The sequence below is a fragment of the Dendrobates tinctorius genome, unplaced genomic scaffold (assembly GCF_039654945.1).
Source record: "Dendrobates tinctorius isolate UK_male_01 unplaced genomic scaffold, ASM3965494v1 ptg000014l, whole genome shotgun sequence".
Taxonomy (NCBI): Eukaryota; Metazoa; Chordata; class Amphibia; order Anura; family Dendrobatidae; genus Dendrobates; species Dendrobates tinctorius.
Window position 1 is genome coordinate 16,412,872 of NW_027361682.1, and position 22,478 is coordinate 16,435,349.

The 22,478-nt window shown below is 43.5% G+C and overlaps 1 protein-coding gene and 1 non-coding gene across 3 annotated transcripts; one reads left to right on the forward strand and one right to left on the reverse strand.

The window, feature by feature from the left end:
• Nucleotides 1–272: 272 nt before the first annotated feature.
• TRNAQ-UUG (transfer RNA glutamine (anticodon UUG)) lies at nt 273–344 on the forward strand. The gene has a single exon. It is a non-coding gene; the product is annotated as a tRNA-Gln (tRNA).
• A 5,470-nt stretch (nt 345–5,814) lies between these two features.
• NARF (nuclear prelamin A recognition factor) lies at nt 5,815–21,855 on the reverse strand. Of its 2 annotated transcripts, none has more exons than XM_073559697.1 (11): nt 21,684–21,851; nt 15,694–15,771; nt 15,248–15,391; nt 14,422–14,554; nt 13,947–14,081; nt 12,328–12,446; nt 12,113–12,242; nt 11,830–11,902; nt 9,792–9,926; nt 9,463–9,620; nt 5,815–7,816 (listed from the first exon to the last, which is right to left on the reverse strand). In XM_073559697.1, the coding sequence occupies exons 1-11, from the start codon at nt 21,708–21,710 to the stop codon at nt 7,575–7,577; spliced, it is 1,374 nt and encodes a 457-aa protein (XP_073415798.1). In that variant the 5' UTR covers nt 21,711–21,851; the 3' UTR covers nt 5,815–7,574. The 2 variants fall into 2 exon arrangements, with proteins under 2 accessions (XP_073415798.1, XP_073415799.1); XM_073559698.1 differs by lacking the exon at nt 5,815–7,816 and adding an exon at nt 7,885–8,661 and having other exon boundaries at nt 21,684–21,855.
• Nucleotides 21,856–22,478: the final 623 nt, after the last annotated feature.

Below are 22,478 nucleotides of genomic sequence, written 5' to 3' on the forward strand. Positions count from 1 at the left end.
GCAATTTTTACTATGTTGGAATAAAAAGGTGGAACAATACTAACGGACAGTGCTCGAGCTGGGTCTTTCATACTGTTCATCAGCCCATTTTTTATCTGCTGTGTTTAAACAAACAAAAAAACCCTACATATTAATACAAACGATCATGTAAAAACCACTTATTGAAATGTAACATTGAGGAAGATGAATGCTAGAGAAACCTGTACTGAGATTGGGCATCACACGCCACTAGAGGGAGTCATCAGCAGTGTGTCATGCCTCAGCCATCAGCTGGTTCCATGGTGTAATGGTTAGCACTCTGGACTTTGAATCCAGCGATCCGAGTTCAAATCTCGGTGGAACCTAAAATATTTTTTTTTTAGAGCATTAGAAATTTTTTGTCTTTTCCCCACTTCAAAATGATTTAATAGTGAAGTTTGTATTTTTTTTTTTTTTTTAGCAGAACATTCCCAATAGGTGAAAATGAGTAAATAACAGGATAAAATACTTAAAAAGAAAATCTATCCAGAAGATGAATCCATCACAAACAACACCTGATGACCCCATTCACTTTAATGGTGTCCATCGGGTGTCAATTTACCAGAAAAAATAATGTTCTAGTCCCCGAGGCTACATGTCTCGGAGATGTTTGACAGCTGCAACACATGGAAGGATAGACCAACAAACAAGAAATCCCTCCATGTGTTATGGTTGTCAAACAGCCAGGAGACATGCAACTGCGGGGACTCTAGTCAGCTGACATGTGCCCGAAACAGCCCCGGGTGGAATCGCGATTCACCTGCTGCTGTTAACATGTTAAATGCCGCTGTCAAACTCTGACAGCGGCATTTAACATGCATGTGCCGTGGGTCGCCAATGGGTTAGCATGACAACATGGGGTCAGGAGAAGACCCCTGTGGTTGTCATTGCTGGATCACTATGAGCGCCGCCTGGTGGTTGGTGCTCATAGCAAGTGAGCATTTTTGCTACATAGAGCAGGGCTGCAGACTTGCTCAATGTAGCAGAGGCGATCGGACAAGTGCAGCTTCTAGTCTCCCATGGAGACTATTGAAGCATGCAAAGAGTAAAAAACCAAACAGGTTTTTAAAAATATTAAAAATTAAAAAAGTTCAAGTCGTCCCCCCTTTTGCCTCATTCAAAATAAGGAAAAAAAAAAAAAAAAAAAATCAAATATACACATTTGGCAGCCCCACGTTAAGAAACGCTCGATCAATATATTAAAAATTAATGCAAATCGGTGAACAGCGTAGAGAAAAAAAAAAATTGAAAACGTCAGAATTACTTTTTTTTTTTTTGGTCGCTACAACATTCCAATAACAGGCGATCAAAAAATCGTATCAGCACCAAAATAGTATCAATAAAAACATCAGCTAGGTGCGCAAAAATTAAGCTCTCCAATCCGAGTTCACAAAAAAATGGAGACGCTATGGGTATTGGATGGCTTTTTTTTTTTTTTTTTATCTAGGTGGTAGAAAAAAAATTCCAAAGAACCTAGACATGTTTGGTGTCTATGAACTCAAAATGACCTGGAGAATTATAATGGCAGGTCCGTTTTAGCATTTAGTTAAACTAGTAAAAAAGCTAAACAAAAAACAAGGTGGGATTACACTTTTTTTTTTAAATTTCACCGCACTTGAAATTTTTTCCCCCGTTTTTGGTTACATGACACGGTAAAACCAATGGTGTTGTTCAAAAATACAACTTGTCCCGCAAAAACCAAGCCCTCACATGGCCATATTGATGGGAAAAAAAAAAAAAAAAAAAAAAAAAAAAAAAAAAAAAAAAAGTTATGGCTCTGGGAAGAAGGGGAGTGAAAAATGAAAATGCAAAACCAAAAATACCTCTGGTCGTTAAGCCGTTTACCTATTGGCTTAATTTACTTTATATTTTGATACATCGGACGTTTCTGAATGTTTATTCTTTTTTAAAGTTGTATTTTAAAGGGGTCAAACAGGGTTGATTTGAAATGGTGTTTTTTTCCTTTAAATTTAGTTTTTTTTACTGGCTTCAATAGTCCCCTTATGGGATGAAGATGCCATCTTCCCATCACTTGTGCTATACACAGCGGGGCTTAAGCCCTGCTATGTGCATCAAAAATCACAATCTCCTGATGGCCGGTGTTTATAGGAAATTCACAATGACAGGTGGAGCGCCCCACAGGGCCTTAGGTTACTTGGTACCGGGCCGGTCAGGTTCTTTAAAGGGGATGTCACTGTGGCAATGACCCGGTCTGTGGCCCTGGGCGTCCAGTAAAAAAAGAGGGGAAACTTATGTGGGGTTTGGTGGTGTCACCACCTGTGGTGTTTGGCAGTGGGCGGCTGAAGCTGCGGTTTTGGTCCACTGGGGCTGCTGGTGACGCAGCAAAGATGGTTCCGCTCCCCACGGGTGGAGCGGGCCCCAGGGCAAATATATTTAATTGTTCAGATGGTGGTGAACATTGTGGTGCAGAGGAAAAGTGAAGGACACTTCTCCATAATCTTTGAAAATTCTTGGAGAACAGGAGAAGTGCCAAAAGACTGGAGAAGAGCAAATGTTGTTCCTATCTTCAAAAAGGGGAAGAAGGTGGACCCAGGCAACTATAGGCCGGTGAGTCTGACTTCTATACCAGGAAAAATCTTTGAACAAATTATTAAACAACATGTATGTCAATACCTGGATAAGAATGAAGTGATTAAACAGAGTCAGCATGGGTTTCTAACTAATAAGTCATGTCAGACTAACTTAATTTCCTTCTATGACGGTATCACTGATTGGGTGGATCAAGGAAATGCTGTAGATATAGTATATCTTGACTTCAGCAAAGCATTTGACAAAGTCTCTCATACAATCCTTATTGAAAAAATGACTAAGTATGGAATGGACAAGGCAACTGTTAGGTGGATTCATAACTGGCTTAGTGATCGGACCCAAAGAGTGGTCGTAAATGGCTGTACATCCAGTTGGAAGAATGTCTCAAGTGGGGTACCACAGGGCTCTGTCCTGGGCCCTGTATTGTTCAACATCTTTATCAACGATTTAGATGAAGGAATTGAGGGTAAACTGATTAAATTTGCTGATGACACAAAGCTAGGAGGGATAGCTAATACTAGAGAAGAGAGAGAGAGGATTCAAAAAGATTTAAATAAACTGGAGAAGTGGGCAGCAACTAACAGAATGGTTTTTAACAGGGAGAAATGCAAAGTACTACATCTGGGCAATAAAAATGAAAAAAGCATATATAGAATGGGAGGAATAGGGCTAAGTGACAGCACATGTGAAAAAGACTTGGGTATACTAATAGATCACAGACTGAATATGAGTCAACAGTGTGATGCAGCAGCAAAAAAGGCAAATGCAATTCTAGGATGTATTAACAGAAGCATACAGTCTAGATCACGTGAAGTCATTATTTCCCTCTACTCCTCTTTGGTCAGACCTCATCTGGAATATTGTGTCCAGTTTTGGGCACCACATTTTAAAAAAGACATCAACAAACTGGAGCAAGTTCAGAAAAGAGCGACCAGAATGGTGACCGGTCTGCAAACCCTGTCTTATGAGGAAAGGTTGCAGGATTTGGGAATGTTTAGTTTGCAAAAGAGAAGACTGAGAGGAGACTTAATAGCTGTCTACAAATATCTAAAGGGCTGTCACATTGTAGAAGGATCAACTTTATTCTCATTTGCACAAGGAAAGACTAGAAGCAATGGGATGAAACTGAATGGGAAGAGACACAGATTAGATATTAGAAAAAACTTTTTGACAGTTAGAGTGATCAATGAGTGGAACAGGCTGCCACGAGAAGTGGTGAGTTCTCCTTCAATGGAAGTCTTCAAACAGAGGCTGGACAGACATCTGACTGGGATGATTTAGCGAATCCTGCTTTGAGCAGGGGGTTGGACCAGATGGCCCAGGAGGTCCCTTCCAACTCTACGATTCTATGTAATATTCTATGTAATTCTATGACACAGAGGCGCAGTTTTCTTTACCTTTTACTTGAACGTAAATGCAATTTGGGGTTCCACATACAGATGATGGATTGAGTCCGGCGCGCCTGGGGGCATTCAGGGGACTCACCCTGCCAGGTGGGGTTGGGGACCTTCCTTTTTGCGCTCTTATCGGGTCCCTGCTGTTGTAGCTAAGCTGCAGCCCCCTCTCTCCTGCGTGATGATTGCCAACATGTATGGCAGACAGCGTGAGCCTATATCACGGGCACTGTCTTGTTCACTGTCAGCCCCGGGCTCTTGGTCTGCTGCCGTGCCTTCAGGTGTTCAGTGTGTCCAAGGAACTTGCAGTCCCCTGTACTCCAGATTCTGCTGTCAGGACGCAAGCTCCTGTCCAGCCAAGGACTCGGGCGTCCCTTTTTAGCAACACTTCGCTCTGGTGTCAGCTATACGCAATTTTAGTTCCCCAGAGCCCTGGTCTCCGCTCCTGTCCCTTCCCTCTCCACAGACTAACTCCAACTGCTCCCGTTTCCATGACAACTCTTGTTCTCTCTCAGCTGTCTTCTTACTGACTCACTAACCCCACCTGCTGGCCAGAATTTATAAGGAAGCTCCCCTTTCTGGCCTGCAGCAGGTATTGTCATGTACACTGTTACCTGGCATGGGAACCCCTCTTCTGCCTCCAGGCATGACATCACCCCTTAGAGGGAGGCAATGTCACTCTGGCAACCGGACTCTGGGGTGCCACACAGGCATGGGGGGGGGTTCTTCTGCAGATCCCAGCCTGTCATAACAACCCAATGATGCCCCGCAATCATATGACAGGGACGCAGATGGGCGAAGTTTGTGACACTTCCGCCAGGTGCATTTTAAATGCCGCTGTCCGCAATTTACAGCAGTATTTAACTGGTTAGGTTAACAGCCGTGAATGGATCTGGGAGGCACATGACCTCTGATCAGATCAGCATTCATGCGCAGGGAAAGATCCAGCTCCGCTGCTGCGCAGGGACACAGCTGATGATGTACCTGTGTGTCCAAACCTGTTAAGGGGTTAAATTGGTTAGAAGATGTAAATAAAGCTTCTGGTTGCCATAGGCATTTCCGGATTCTACAGTGGGGTTAGAAAATGGAAACCAGATGCTTCTATCCAACTCTAGTTGGTTGCTATGGACAACTCCCTAGCAACCACCCTGATCTGTTCTATAGCGAAAATCACAGGGGAATGGTTACAGACACCCGATATTAGCGGGAACGTCTCCCAGATCTGGTTGAGGATTTGGATTGAAGAGTGAAGGCCTCAAAGCATTGGATGGCTGCAGGAGAACAGCAGCTTGTACTTGTGGTACTCCACGGACCCTACAGAAATGCAATTACAGTCCTTAAGTCACAGTCCTATATGTATGGTCTATGCATAAAACACACATACAAAGCGATATTTTTGAAGGCTTCATTTTTTGTATTGAACAAAAAACAAACTATGGAAAAAAAAAAAAAAAAAAACAACATTAACATAAAACAATGAGGTAAAAGGAGATTGGGAAAACTGACGTGCAGCCATCACGCCAGAGAAATATCTTAAAATAAGTAGCATTTCAGATGCTCGATAGGAAACAATTTTTCCTTTTAATTCTTAAGGTTTAAAGGAATGAATGGGACAATGTCACAAATTAAGAATTCTTATATAATGAGAATAAATTATATTATATATGGCCAGCAATATGGTCTACACCGATGACGTAGACAACAGTGCCTGGTTAGGACGGATATATCCCTCATACCAACCAGAATTATCTTCCTTAATTTCCAACTTATGGATAAACCGGGATAAGTCACATCTTGAAGATTGTTTGTTAAAAAAAAAAACAAAACAAAAAAACAAACAAAAAACACACAATTCTAGGATAAAGCACCAAGCAGTAAACCATGGGCGCTTTATTGTAGGAAATGGGTAAAAGAGGTTGTCCAACCTTTCAAGTTTTTAAACAAAAAAAACAAAAACAAAAACAAACCCAAAACAAAAACACACACCCCGTTAGGCCTGTTTCACACTTCCGTTTTTTCAAATCCGTCAAAATCCGTTGTTTTCCGTAAAAAAACGGATCCGCCATTTTTTGCAGGATCCGTTTTTTTGTCCCATAGACTTCCATTACGGTTACCGCGGATCCGTCAAAAAAACGGATCCGTTTTTAAAAAAACGGATCCGTTTGCATCAGTTTCCGTCAAAAAAATGGAAACGGATCCGTTTGGCGGACACAAAAACGGAAGTGTGAAACAGGCCTTACCAAAGCAGAACTCACTTTTCAAAACCATTCTCATCCTTCCGCTCCGATTGGCCGCACTGGTCATGTGTGAGGGGAACACATGACCACTGCAGCCAATTAGGGCCTTAGAGGTCACCTGCCCTAGTAATGGCATCTACCAAGAAGCACAATGCCACTAAATGATTTCGTACCAAGTTAATATGCCATCGGGGACCTTTGACGCTTGTGATGGATCTGTGGAGGATTAGAGTGGAGAGTTTATTATAGGCTTTTAAATTACATATTCTGCCTTTTTTCATCATGTATTTTCACGATTGTATATTACACCCCCAACTCCCCCCTCCAAAAATAAATATGTTCACCTCGATGGACAGAGCTGACAATGGGTGGTATCCCACTTTTCATTAACACATTTAGTTAGCACCAAAATTGGGGAGTAAGGGGTGATTGATGGATTAAAAAAAAAAAAAAAAATCAAACGACCCCTTACCAGAGGATTGGTCATTTTAATATTGGGCACCCAGAATAATTTTCTGGATCTGTGGGATCAGGATGAGGCCAATGTAAACCTCCCATTAAAATCTGACTTTGTGATTCTACACTGGCAAGGAAACGTAGGAGAATCTATTAAAAAATAAAAAAAATAGACAAACTGCACCCCAGCACTAAAGGGGTCAACAGGCGCACACACACGACTGGCTTTACCCCTTCTAAATGTGGATCTAGCAGTAAAAAAGGTTTAAAAAGATGGGCAGAGATGCGTATGCCTCTTTCACACTTCTGTTTTTTACAATCAGTCACAATCCGCCAGGTTTTGGAAAAAACGGATCCGCAAATTTCTTTTGAGGATCCGTTTTTTTCCCCCATTGAATTTCATTAGTGGCGGATCCTGACGGATTGCTGTCCATTGCATCCGTTTTTGTGAGGATCCGCCGTGATGTTGCTGTCCGTTTCCATCCTCAAAGATTTTGAAACGGAGCTTGTAACGTTTTTTTTGCCCAGCGGATCCTCCAGACACTGAATTAACATATATCTCTCTCTCTCTCTCCCAGCGTTTCCTTTAAACTTCCTCATTTTCAGGATCCGTTCAGTTAAGAACAGATCCGCTTTTCTAACTTTTTGGCGGATTTGAACTGATGCAAAAAACTGAAGTGTGAAAGAGGCCTTAGACATTATTACAAGACACATACTTTGGGGCATACAGCTGCCCACATGGAATTCATCTGTAACAAATACGTGCCACCCAAAATGTTGGCGGCGTTAAAGAGTCATCCATTTCGGCTCCCGGACCTCTGAGGACATAGACGTAATAGTACTGGCAGCAGTCGCCCGCCTGTTTTATATTGCAGTTCCAAGTCTATAGTATCATGCTCGCTGGCAGCAGTCGGATCCGTCACCACTTCATGTCCACGCGGGCAGTGTTTTGAGCAGCGGGCACATATTTGGTATGTAGGGCATCTCTGGATTTCTGGGATTCTTTTCCCTCCAGCCAGCTGGTGTATAACTCATGTATATGAGGGTTATTTTCTGGGCTCTGAACTGGCACATTTGTGAATAAAACCTCCATGGCTTGCAGCTGTGCCCGCTCTGGTTTTCCATCTACGGACTGTGCTTGGCCTTTTCCATTCAAGCAACCTAGAAAAACAAACATTTATGATCACTTTTTAATTTTAAATGAAGACAAAAGCAGAACTATGTAAAAACTAAATACAATTTAACATTAACACCCCCTGCCTAATATGTAGGTCCTTCTAGAGCTCTTATCAGGTAGACGCCTGGGTTCCATATAACCATCGAAATTGTCCAGGCCTCCATTAATCTAGAATAAAAATGCCTTTGACAAGTATCTGCATTTTAAATATCAGGAAATCAGCATAATAATTCAATAGCAGACACAAATAGATGGACAATAAGGACAATCGCAATCTGCCAAGAGAACAAACTGAGCAAAGCTCCAAAAAAGCGACTATGAGTCCAAAGTAAATTCAATAAATTATTTTTATTAAGACAAATCCAGATACAAATGGAAGGAAGTGGACAATAAAGTGCGAAAAAGGAGTTGCTGTACAATCAGAACCTATGCAGTAACAAGAAAAACATACATGAAGTTACTAAATTAATCACAAAGTGCATGGCAATGTATAGCGATTAAGAATGCACCGCCAAAAAGTATATATAATCATTAATCTAGAACATCTCACAGATGAGCAATAAGATTAAGATCTAGGAATCTGGAGACAAATAATCATCTTAATCTCTATCATTTTCCTGAGACAGTTCCCGATCAGCCATTATCCTGCTAGAAGGGTACTGCTGCCATTAGGGAATCCCATTGGCATGAAGTGCGGCAGGTGAAGCAAATGGTAGCTCTAGAGAACATGATTCATCAGACCAAGCTGCCTTCTTCCATTGCTCCATGGTCCAGTTCTGATGCCCACATCTGTCCATGCTGGACAGGAGTCGGGAAGTACAAGACCTGTCTGAAGGTAGGCAGTAAGCTGCGATGCTGCCCACGTTCCGCCCCCTTTCTATCATAGCTGCAATGCTGCGCACAATCCGACCCCTTTCTATCACAGCTGCGATGCTGCGCACAATCCGACCCCTTTCTATCATAGCTGCGATGCTGCGCACAATCCAACCCCTTCCTATCATAGCTGCAATGCTACGCACAATCCGACCCCTTCCTATCATAGCTGCGATGCTGCACACAATCCGACCCCTTTCTATCATAGCTGCGATGCTGCGCACGATCCGACCCCTTTCTATTATAGCTGCAATGCTGCGCACAATCCGACCCCTTTCTATTATAGCTGCAATGCTGCGCACAATCCGACCCCTTTCTATTATAGCTGCAATGCTGCGCACAATCCGACCCCTTTCTATTATAGCTGCAATGCTGCGCACAATCCGACCCCTTTCTATCATAGCTGCGATGCTGCGCACAATCCGACCCCTTTCTATCATAGCTGCCATGCTGCAAATGATCCGACCCCTTTCTATCATAGCTGCAATGCTGCACACGATCCGACCCCTTTCTATCACAGCCGCAATGCTGAGCACAATCTGACCAAATTGGCTTACTTAACCTGTGAGACTTGGGCATGCATTCCCAGAATGCAAAAAACAAGGCAATATCCATCCACCATACATATGTGAGCTGCAGTGTGAATAGCTTCCATGACCTAAACCACTCAAAGACGCAATCTCAAAAAAAAAAAAAAAAAAAAAAAAAAAAAAAAAAAAAAAAAAGAAAAAAATATATAAACTATTTTGGGACTCACCTCCAGGACAGGCCAGGACTTCCACAAAATGATAGTGAAATTTCCCCTTCCGCAATTTTAGTACCATGTTCTGAATGTTCCGAAACCCGTAAGCTGCAGCAAATCTCAGCACGGTCTCGCCATCTTTCTCTAAGCACACTTCTTGGAAGTCTTTGTTCCTAAAAATCACAAAAGAAAAAACAAACGAAAAAAAAAACCAAAAAAAAAAAAAAAAACCCACACATTTACAAATAACGAACAAAGAACAGACTGGATTATTGGCACAGTATGCCTCGTATATAGATTTTCAGTGTCCATACATTACACTGGATTTACATGAATGGACTCACTTTAATGTCTTGTATGTGATTTCTTGAACCTCCATACCAAACAGCTCCTTGGCAGCGTGACGGAAGAGGTGCGCGAGGTAACCATCCGAGCTGGTGCCTTCATGGCGGACAAACTGACACGTGGTCCCTCCGAAGCTGATGGGGAGAAAGGAAAAACAACCAAATTATATCAGTGCCAAGAAGATCATATTATAAACTCCCGCGTGATCACAAGTCACATACAACAGGGTCACGTGCGATAAACAGAAGAGGAAATCAGAAACGCTTACTGGATTAAAGCAATCATTCTGATGCAAAGGAGAAACATGGAAGTCACCTAAATTGTACTGTCCACGCTTAAAGAGGACACAATGTAATAGCAGCTGCAGAGCAGATTATAGATTTGAATTTCGCCTCACTGTTGCTGAGATATTAGCAAAGTATTTAGCACCTAATGACTTAAAGTTAAGTCCAAGTTTGTGTTATCAGATAGCAACATATACATTAGTTACCTTTTGTATTATACTCCAGAGCTGCACTCACTATTCTGCTGGTGGAGTCACTGTGTACATACATTACATTACTTATCCTGTACTGATCCTGAGTTACATCCTGTACTATACCCCAGAGCTGCACTCACTATTCTGCTGGTGCAGTCACTGTGTACATACATTACTTATCCTGTACTGATCCTGAGTTACATCCTGTATTATACCCCAGAGCTGCACTCACTATTCTGCTGGTGCACTCACTGTGTACATACATTACTTATCCTGTACTGATCCTGAGTTACATCCTGTATTATACCCCAGAGCTGCACTCACTATTCTGCTGGTGCAGTCACTGTGTACATACATTACATTACTTATCCTGTACTGATCCTGAGTTACCTCCTGTATTATAACCCAGAGCTGCACTCACTATTCTGCTGGTGGAGCGCAGGCACTCATTTTTCCATTGATTATATATAACTACGGTATAACGTGAGTGGCACACATTTACTGTATTCATGTTGGCACATTATTTTCACTATAAGAGGGAAACAAAAAAAATAAAAAATTAACGTTGACTGCTCCGCTTTTCACCAGTCAGCACACTGGAGCTGGTAAATTATTAGCCATGTAATGCCATCAGATCACTGATTTTCACAAAGATGGCCAATTAGTTTCGGAAAGATAAGTGCTACAGTGAAACAGCAATTCGCTGGTCTTCTAGTGCAAGGGTCACGGAGTCATGAGAAAACTATGGGGATAAACATAATGTAGTGTTGTCACATGGGCGCCATCTAGTGGGGGTGGGAGAACAGTGATCCTTGAGAACAATTTAGTGTGGGGTCTCAGCGCCATCTAGTGGCAGGAGGAGTAAGCTTTAAAAGGGAGGTTTTTGCTATGTAATCTGAAGACAGCATGCTATAGGGGTTAAAACAGATTTCAGGGAGAGCTTCTCATTGCTTGGACACAGCAGCTCCTGCCTACTAGTCTGACTCCGCCCACTCCTGTGATAAGCAGCTCAGGGTCTACAGACATTGTATATACACAGACTCTGGTGACGATTCCCTTAATGAGAAAGCAGCGCAGGCTCCTATGATAGGATGGAGTGTAGTGTCACAGTATATCAGCGCCATCTAGTGGTAATAGGACCACCATGAAGTGGGGATGAATGGGTTACAACTGCCTCTGCCAACTAAAAACAAAGTGCTCTGTTAATGAGAATAAAAGTGAAAGCACACTGATAACACAGGCGAGGATTAAAGATTAACCTGCTGACTGGCCAACGAAGGGTGCCAAGATATTGTTTGCCCCCCCCAATCACAAGGTAGTCAGGCGAGGTTAGCCGTTCGGAGCAGTCACATGATCAGCGTGTGCTGGGGGGGGGGGGGGGGGGATTACCCCATGGGGTGACTGGTAGTGTCAGGCAGATGGGAGATCATGCTGCAGCTCTAGTATAAAACCCAGATCTCTTAAAGGGGCACCAACACAAAAAATAAAAACAAAAAAACACTGCTTTACAAGCATGGCAGTATTTTTTTTTTTTGGACACGTCCCAGCCCATTACGCACACATGCTCTAGAGGAGATTCTTCCACGTCTTTGACGAACACATTTCTCTCTTCCATAATTTGCATTACTTCACCTAGAGAAAAAAAAAAAATATTAGAGGAATAGTAGTCATATTTGAGAGTTATTTAGGTCGATCTGCGTATACCCTACAACGGTAACAGCCATCAGGTCAGAGTGGTCCCTCCCATCTGCTGGCCCCCCCAAACTAATTTAACACTACCACCCCTCACCATTACTCAAGCTGCTACAGCACCGATACTGGAGACACAGGGGCGCCACTTGCCTGACGTCAGCACGCAGTCGACATCGCGGCAGTTGAACAGATCAGTGTAATAGTCTTCCCTGAGGGCCTCCATCTTACGGTCATAACATGGCGCCACAGCGAGGTGGAATATTTTATCCGGGGACAGATTCTGGAAGCGAGGACACACGTGTATGCCGGGGTCTTTATCATTAACCACATTTTTCACGTCAGCGACATAAGAGGGGCAGACTCACCTTCTGTGACGCAAAGTAACTCTTCACTAGTGACCCCATAATCTGCTGAGGAGATTTTGCAGTGCAGATGTGTGGCGTAACCAAGTCGCCCAGAACACGCTCCGCATATTGCACCCACCCTGTGGAAGAGGTGACAGAGGGTGAATGCGGCAACATGGAAGAACAGTCAAAAATTATATTATAGTAGTTATATTCCTGTACATAGTTGGCAGTATTATAGTAGTTATATTCCTGTACATAGTTGGCAGTATTATAGTAGTTCTATTCTTGTACATAGGGGGCAGTATTATAGTAGGTATATTCTTGTACATAGGGGGCAGTAGTATAGTAGGTATATTCTTGTACATAGGGGGCAGTATTATAGTAGTTATATTCTTGTACATAGGGGCAGTATTATAGTAGTTATATTCTTGTATATAGGGGCAGTATTATAGTAGTTATATTCTTGTACATAGGATCAGTATTATAGTAGTTATATTCTTGTATATAGGGGCAGTATTATAGTAGTTATATTCTTGTACATAGGGGCAGTATTATAGTAGTTATATTCTTGTATATAGGGGCAGTATTATAGTAGTTATATTCTTGTACATAGGGAGCAGTATTATACTAGTTATATTCTTGTACATAGGGACAGTATTATAGTAGTTATATTCTTGTACATAGTTGGCAGTATTATACTAGTTATATTATTGGACACAGGGAGCTCTTCAGCAGATAATTACTCAGCAGAGAAGCAGTCTGTACAGTAAAAGTCTCCATAGCCCATGTATATTTTGCATTTCACCCTGAAGCACTATCCTCCATGTCACCCGAGAGGCAGGCGCTGGTGTGGGGAGAGGTGGCGGTACAGCGGAGCAGTGTACATCAGGTAGATGGTATTATGTGACACGTGAGTCCATGTTGACATCCTGTGCCCATTTCCATTCCTGTGAATTTCGGCTGAGTCATTGTTTACCAGCATCTGCACATTGGCCTTTTTCTTCCCTTAACTTATTTTGGTTAACCCTTCCGTCAGCAGATTCACTTCTTGAAAAGCGCGTGCTCATTCGATTATTTAGGGGGGCAGAGCGGTGTATTGTGGGTTTTTAGCGCAACACTCATCCCTCTGAATGGGAAGTTGGCATTTCAGCTGCAGGGCGAGATTAACCTTTTACCCAACAAGTCAGGACTATGACATTGCATAGCTGCCACCAGCAACGTCCCTGACTCAGCAGAACGTGTGTTATTCCTGTGCCGACACTGCTGGTTGATCGTCACTTTCCAGACAGGGCCTCCTTATCTTTAGCTTTGCCTCAGGCGGTCAGGTCGTCTTGAAAGCTCTTCTCTAACAAGGTCGTTATAGGGTTGCACATTGCAATTTGCTAACAACAAGTGGCGCAGAGTCTCAAGATCGGGATGGGGGGTATATGATCTTATCTCAAGGGCAAACAGCGGCACCAATCTCTCCTGGGCCTACGCAGGGTAGCAGGATATTACGCCTATGTGAGGATGTGCACACTAAGGTGGATAAGCAGCTGTATGGCAATTGTGGCGCCACTTATTTCAGACCATCGCTATTAACCCCCTCCTCTCAGGAGGAGTCAGACCTTACCCCTAGCTTGTAGGGCACCGTTTACCTGGACAAGCGGAGGCAAACATGGGGAACGCGTGCTCGTCCTGCGTCTGCCGCCTAAACCTTTGGATGAAGTCCTTCTGGGTTTCCAAGATGCTGAAATCCGCAGCGATCGTTGTATCAAACACGTGATGGACGCCTGAAGAAGGACACAATACAAAACGTTTTTTGCAGAGGAGCAGAAGTGCAACTTTAAATTTTTTTTTTTTTTTTAGCTGCTCCTGATGTGAGCCATATTAAGAAACTGCAATCTGTGGCTTTAAAGGGGTCATCCAGAATTTGTAAAAGAATTAGCCATGTTTTACTCACTGTGCAACACTTTCTAGGGGTATGCACAGCATTTCAGCTCGGCTCCGTGTACATTAATGGAGCAAAATTGCAATAAAAGACCACCTATGGTCGTGAGGTGGTCGCGTGAGAGAAAGCAACCAGGAATCCCCCTAATCCTGGAAAACCCTTTAAGATATACTTTTACTTACCCAGACTCTTGAGGAAGCCGCAGAGCTTCTTGGCCGCCTCACAGACAGAAAGCTGGAACCTGACAGCAAAATAAGGCACAGACTGCGGACTGACCGATGCTACCAACAGTCTATGGAGGGAAGCGTCACACTTCTGGAGGACAGAGGGAAAAATCTATTACAGGTCATGAACTCCAGAGCTGCATTCACAATTCTGCAAGCAGCTGCTTAAAACTCTACAGACAAGACTTATCCCCGCCAACTTAAAGGGTTATTATCAATTTATCACTATGATGGGCCATAACTAACTACATAGATGGGGGTCTAACCGACCACAGGATCGACTAGGACTTCGATCAATTTTATTCTATTTAAGTGGTGAAAAAACCCCAAAAATGATAATTATTTTTATCTTGCATCGCTCTTTTCAGAGACACGTGACTGCTATTTTTCTGTTGATGGGGCTGAGCGAGGGTTTCTTGTTTCACAATTTTAGCAATACAAATTTTGTGTACATACGATGCTTTGATTGCTCATTATTACATGTTTTTGGAGGAGGCGAGCTGGAAAGGGTCACAGCAAAAGTCAAGAACAGATGAAATATGATGAAAAATTCAGGACACAATGAAAAAAGTCACGGTATCTTGAATATTGCGGATCACAGTGACCATTATTTTGTTTGATGTTCTGATGTCAGACCCCCTACCATGATTATACGTTGATGGATGCTTCCAAGAATAGGGGATGGTGTTTTGACAGATTGCAACTAGAAGCTAGCAGAACTGTGAATGCAGCTCCGGATGTTAATGCCGTGCCAGACATGTCAACGAGGATATTACGCTCATACCTTATTGAGACTTAGAACCTTGAAAAGCTCCTTCTGGTTCTGAGCGAAGATCTTGGCGCCTTCTTCCGAGGTCACACAGTTGCTACATGCCAGGCAATCGCTCAGGAAGATGCGGGAAGCGGCCAGACGATGAAACTCACTTTTCTAATAACGTCAGAGAACAATGTCAAAGATTCTCATTGGTTGTAGTTTCATAATATTTGGTGAGTTACCCCTAATCTAGGAATATATGGGGGGTGGGTGTTCACAAAGGACAGAGTTTTTAACTTGTATGCTAACTTTTTTTTTTTTTTAAATTTTCAAATTCTGCAGCCCGCTTTGATGAGCGTAAAGTCTGATCAGGGTGGAGTGGCGGGAAGAGATAAGGTTCAGAGGTTGGGTGTGTGTGACGGACCATCCTAAACCGAACATGGTAGGTCTCAGATAAGGCAGTGTCTCGCTCTCACCTCGTCTCCGTCCTCCGGAGGCATCGGCACGGAAAGCTCCGCATCATCTGCATTCTTCTTTTTTTTCTTGCTACATTCCTGGCGGTTGGGAAAAAAAAAGTTTTATAAATGCTCGCTAAAAGTTGAAAATATAGAAAAAAAAAAAAAAAACAAAACAAAAAAAAAAAAAAAAAAAACCCTCACCAATTAATTAGAAGCATTGAATAAAATTGACTTTTAATCTAATTCAACATGGGGAAAGAAAATACATACAAGAATGCATATTTTTATTTAATAATCAAAATTGGAAATTTTATATATTTTTTTTCCTCAAGATGAAAAATGTGTTTTGTTTTTTTTAATATTCAAACAGGGGGTGGGGAAATTTTTAGATACATACTTGAAACCAGAAGTTTACATACACTATATAAGAAGACACATTTGCATGTTTCTCCTCAATATCTGACATGGAATCAGAAGAAACTTTTCCCATTTTAGGTCAATTAGGATTACCATAATTATTAATATTTGCCAAATGCCAGAATAATGAGAGAGAAAATGTTTTGACATTTCTATTACTGTAAAGTCAACAGTTTCCATCCATTGCATTAGTATTTGGTGCCATTGCCCTTAAACTGAATGACTTGGGTCAAACATTTTGGTTATCCTTCCGCAAGCTTCTCACAATAGTTGGTCGGAATTTCGGCCCGTTCCTCCTGACAAAACTGGTGTAACTGATCCAGGTTTGTAGGTCGCCTTGCTTGCACCAGCCTTTTCAGCTTTGCCCATAAATTTTCAATAGGATTGAGATCAGGGCTTTGTGATGGCCACTCCAAAACATTGACTGTTATCCTTCAGCCACTTTGTTATCATTTTGTCAGTATGCTTCTGTTCAATGTCCATTTGTCCACCCAAGCTTTAACTTCCTGGCTGATGTCTTGAGATGTTGCTTCAGTATTGCCACATAATCTTTTTTCATGTGAAGTGCACCAGTCCCTCTTGCAGCAAAACAACCCCACAACATGATGCTGCCACCCCCATGTTTCACAGTTGGGATGGTGTTCTTAGGCTTCCAATCTTCTCCCATTTTTCTCCAAATGCAACAATGGTCATTATGCCCAAAAAGTTTTATTTTTAGTTTCATCAAACAAGGCATGTCTTCAAAAAATAAGGTCTTTTTCCTGTGTTGACACAATCTTACCAGCTTCCGCCATCATTTTCACAAGACCTTTTGCTTTTGTCCTTAGGTTGATATGCAGATGTCACACCAAAGCACGTTCATCTCTGGGACACAGAATCCGTCTCCTTCCTGAGCGGTATATGATGGCTGGACATCTCGTCTGTACTTGTGTATAGATGTACAGATGAACGAGGCACCTTCAGGTATCTTGAAATTGTACCCACGGATGAGCCAGACTTGTGCAAGTCCATAATTCTCTTCCTGATATCTTGACTGATATCTTTAGAGACTTTCCCATGATGCTACACAAAGAAGCAGTGTGTTTAAAATACATTCACTGTTGTGCCTCTAACTCAGATGTTGCCACAAAAACCTATCAGAAGCTTCCAAATACATGTCACCATCATATGGGAAGTCCAGAATTGTTATGTATGTACATATACTTACAGACCTGAAATGCAAGACGAGCTGTATGACAATCACCGAGAGCGAATATCACAAATCACACGTAGTCACAGAATGTCGAGTTAATACAGCCCTGCCAGACTACATCTCCCGGGAGGTTACTCATTCAGCCTTATCTTATATTGTTTTCATTATTGATTTTGTAGTTTTAGGTTCTCACAGACTTTAATGGACAAGTAACAAAAAAGTAAATTAAAATTTAGTTTTTAAGTATATAAAGAAAAAACAAAAATACAAAACACCAGTGGGAAGCGTGATGATGACACGTGGGTATTAGGTCGCATACTGGGATTATGCACATCAGAATGGAAACAGTATCTGTCACTCAAAATATTTGTTTACCCTCCTGCTTCCCTCACCCTCCCATGGTCAGCAGTCACAAAAATATTTGGTGAGAGGACAGAAGGGCTCGTCCTACAGAAAATGCAAGAACAAAAACAATCCTCTCTGGTTACAAAAGGAGCCTTCTCCAAGAATATCAAAGAGGAAAAAGGAAACACAACAAAAAAAGAAACCAAAACACCTAAACACCACGCTGATCCCCAGAAAAAAAAAAAAAAAAAAGCTAACATGCCACTTATGACTAAAGTGGCCTTGTAGCACCTACAGGTCATATAGAAGACATGCTAACAACTATGTAGAAAAATATTCAGAATTGAGAGTCCTCAGTGGTTGATACCTTTTAATGGCTAACTGAAAAGATGGTAACAAAATGCAAGCTTTCGAGACTACTCAGGTCTCTTCATCAGGCATTGACTAATACAACATCTGAAGACCATCTTTTCAGTTAGCCATTAAAAGGTATCAACCACTGAGGACTCTCAATTCTGAATATTTTTCTATCTACTGGCTAACACGGTACAAAGATAGAGAATATATATATATATATATATATATATATATATATATATATATATATATAATATCTTTCCAGACAACTATGTAGGCACCAGTGAGGTTCCACAGAGTATCAAGCTGACAATATGGCCACCATGGGTGCAATACGCCCAGGTGTGGCACATTGGCTGTAAGTTTGAAGCCAATATTTGTTGGAGGAGTTGATAATTCACAACAGAAACCCCAAAAATCAGGTGGAAGATGGATATGAAGTAGACAAGGAGTCAGCATTTGGACCCTGTGGTTGGAGGGAGAAGTGTTTTGGAGAAGGTTCTGCAGTCTGGCGCCAAACAGTGGGGTCTTGTAAGTGAGGTGGAAAAATCCGAAGACCCCGATGTCTAGTCTGAGGGTGACGTAATGGCAGATCTGTCAGCACAAAGGCTTTGAACACAAAGTAGTCTGCCCACTACCAACACCAAAGAACCTACAATGAAGGCTCCTAACAGGGCATGTGGTGCCAGGATCTATGTGACCTGTAAGCGGAATCTACAGCTGTAACCTACAGCAACATGCCACGGCAGGATCTGCCCGAGCGCAACGTAACCCACAGCAACATACGACAGCACGGGGGCAAACGTAACCCACAGCAACATACGACAGCACGGGGGCAAACGTAACCCACAGCAACATACGACAGCACGGGGGCAAACGTAACCCACAGCAACATACGACAGCACGGGGGCAAACGTAACCCACAGCAACATACGACAGCACGAGGGCAAACGTAACCCACAGCAACATACGACAGCACAAGCGCAAAGTAACTCACAGCAACCAAGCCACCACAGGATCTGCCCAAGCACAATGTAATCCACAGCAACATACCAACGCAGTATCTGCCCGAGCGCAATGTAATCCACGGCAACATGCCACCGGAGTATCTGCCAGAGCGCAATGTAACCCACAGCAACATACTACGGCAACACGAGCGCAACGTAACCCACAGCAACATGCCACCGCAGGATCTGCCTGAGCACAAAGTAACCCATAGCAACATACTATAGCAGGATCCACGAGAGGAATGTAACCCACAGCAACATATTATGACAGGATCTGCACAAGTGCAACGTAACCTACAGCAACATACTATGGCAGCACGGGAGCAATGTAACCCACAGCAACATGCCACTACAGGATCTGCCCGAGCGCAACGTAACCCACAGAAACATAGTACAGCAGGATCCACGGGAGCAACGTAACCCACAGCAACATGCCACTACAGGATCAGCCCATGCGCAACTTAACTCATAGCAACATTACATACTACACCAGAATGCACATAAGAGCAATGTAAATCAATGCAACATGGCACCACAGGATATGCACACGCACAACGTAACCCATAGCAACATACTACTGTTAGGCCGGCTAACCAAGAGAAGAACCAAGGATGCTGGCAAGTCGGAGGCCGCTCGTAGTGCTCTGGTCCAGCAGCCACAGACTACTAATCTGGTCATGGGTCCTGTGAATTTGCTGTAACCCATAGCAAAGTACTACATGAGTGTAACGTAACTCATAGTAATCAAATGTAGCCTGTCAGCAACATATCACAGAAGTGCCACCTGCCTGCAAAACCCACAGTATCATACTACAGCAAAACCAACTTGGGAGCGGCGTAACCCATAGCAACAAAATGTAACATCAGCAACATCTCACGGAGGCTAGGCACGCACCGTAACCCACAGCAACATCTCACGGAGGATAGGCACGCACCACAACCCACAGCAACATCTCACGGAGGAGGCTATGCCCAAATCGTAACCCATAGAAACATCTCACTGAGGCTAGGCACGCACCGTAACCCACAGCAACATCTCACGGAGGATAGGCACGCACCACAACCCACAGCAACATCTCACGGAGGAGGCTATGCCCAAATCGTAACCCATAGAAACATCTCACTGAGGCTAAGCACGCACCGCAACATCTCACTGAGGCTAGGCACGCACCGCAACCCACAGCAACATCTCACTGAGGCTAGGCACGAATCGTAACCCATAGAAACATCTCACTGAGGCTAGGCACGCACCGCAACATCTCACGGAGGAGGCTATGCACAAATCGTAACCTATAGAAACATTTCACTGAGGCTAGGCACGCACCGCAACATCTCACTGAAGCTAGGCACGCACCGCAACATCTCACTGAAGCTAGGCACGCACCGCAACATCTCACTGAAGCTAGGCACGCACCGCAACATCTCACTGAAGCTAGGCACGCACCGCAACATCTCACTGAAGCTAGGCACGCACCGCAACATCTCACTGAAGCTAGGCACGCACCGCAACATCTCACTGAAGCTAGGCACGCACCGCAACATCTCACTGAAGCTAGGCACGCACCGCAACATCTCACTGAAGCTAGGCACGCACCGCAACATCTCACTGAAGCTAGGCACGCACCGCAACATCTCACTGAAGCTAGGCACGCACCGCAACATCTCACTGAAGCTAGGCACGCACCGCAACATCTCACTGAAGCTAGGCACGCACCGCAACATCTCACTGAAGCTAGGCACGCACCGCAACATCTCACTGAAGCTAGGCACGCACCGCAACATCTCACGGAGGCTAGGCACGCACCGCAACATCTCACGGAGGCTATGCACGAACCGTAACCCATAGAAACATCTCACTGATGCTAGGCACGCACTGCAACATCTCACTGAGGCTAGGCACGCACCGCAACATCTCACTGAGGCTAGGCACGCACCGCAACATCTCACACAGAGGCTAGGCAGGCACCGTAACCCATAGAAACCAAATAAGTAGCATATCATGGAAGCTATACACATGCACCCTAACCCATAGAAAACAAGTGTAACACGTACTCCGCACGCTACAGCAGAAGCGACACCTGTCCACTGTATCCCATAGCAACAATTTACAGCAGAATCTACCATCCACGTGAGCTGTATCTCATAGCAACCAAAAAACACTTACAACAAGGAAACGTGCAGCAAAAGCAGGAAGCAAACAGGGAACGCGCATCAGAAATCATCGGTCGAAGAACACATTGCCTGCAATATCCTAGAAAAGGTCCTAGAGAGCTGCAGAAGAGCACAAAGCCTATCGGGAGGTGGCCCCAATGGCATTTCTGGTTGCCCTGATCTTCCAAAGATGTCGTAACGAAAAACACATGCATTGTGTGATAGATATATATATATATATATATATATATATATACACACACACACACACAGTATAGAAGGCAAAATAATTAGAAATATTAGCAAAAATACAGAAGACATTAAGGTAATGCCAGCAGGTAAAAATATTATTGGAAAAAAATTGTATATAACTAGAAAATAATTGATAATAGTCGGCATTTAAAGGGCCAGGCCGTGTATGAGAGGCGCTGGGGTCTCAGGGGTTAATCCTGTGTCCTGCAGTGCAGGGATATAGTGTATCCAGCACACTGGCTGATAAGGGGTTAAGCGTCAGCCATTTCTGTGGCGGGGGTCGCTCACCGCCTTGGTGCAGTTCTCACACTTCATGTCTGGCCGGTCAGGGTCGTCCCTGGTCCGGGGGTCGCACGGCTCCGCACGGCACAGGCTGCTGCCCCTCCGCTGTCACCCCGAGCTTTGTTACCCCTCGTCTCTTGCCTCTTACTTTGCTCACGTTTAATTGATAGCTCCTCAACCAATGAGAAGCAAGGGAAGGTGGATTTCCTCACGTAACCCCGCCCAGGACACGCCCACCTGATCATATTTTCCTAATACACTGTCCTCACTGTGGCTGCCATGTTTTTGAAGACCGCTCCGAAGACTTAAATAGGCGCCACTTCGGCAAAATGCCTCCTGCTAAGGGGTACAGTATAATCGAGTCGAGTTTTTCCTCTAGTGCTGTGAGGTTAGAACGAAGCGAATAGTGGTCATGTGACGACTGTAAACTATAGGGATACACGAGAGACTAGAGGGGGCGCTGCGGAGCTGATGCAGTATTTCCTCCGCAATGTACTCCGCGCATTGAAAATGTAAATGAATAGTGCGCCCTCTAGTAGACTTAGAAGATGCGGCGCCATCTAGTGTTCAGCGCCAGTATATATGTTGTTTGTGGTGACCTCAACAGAACCCGGTTATAACGATGAACTGTAGAAAGTCATCACCACCTACTGGCAAGTATTGGGATGACACGTTAGTGCCACCTAGTGCATAGCATTGCTATAGCAAAGTCGTCATCATGCGCAATAAACAATGAACGCCACTTCGTGGTAAAAAATGTGGAATAACACAAGTTTGCAGCGCCACCTTGTGGCCTATATA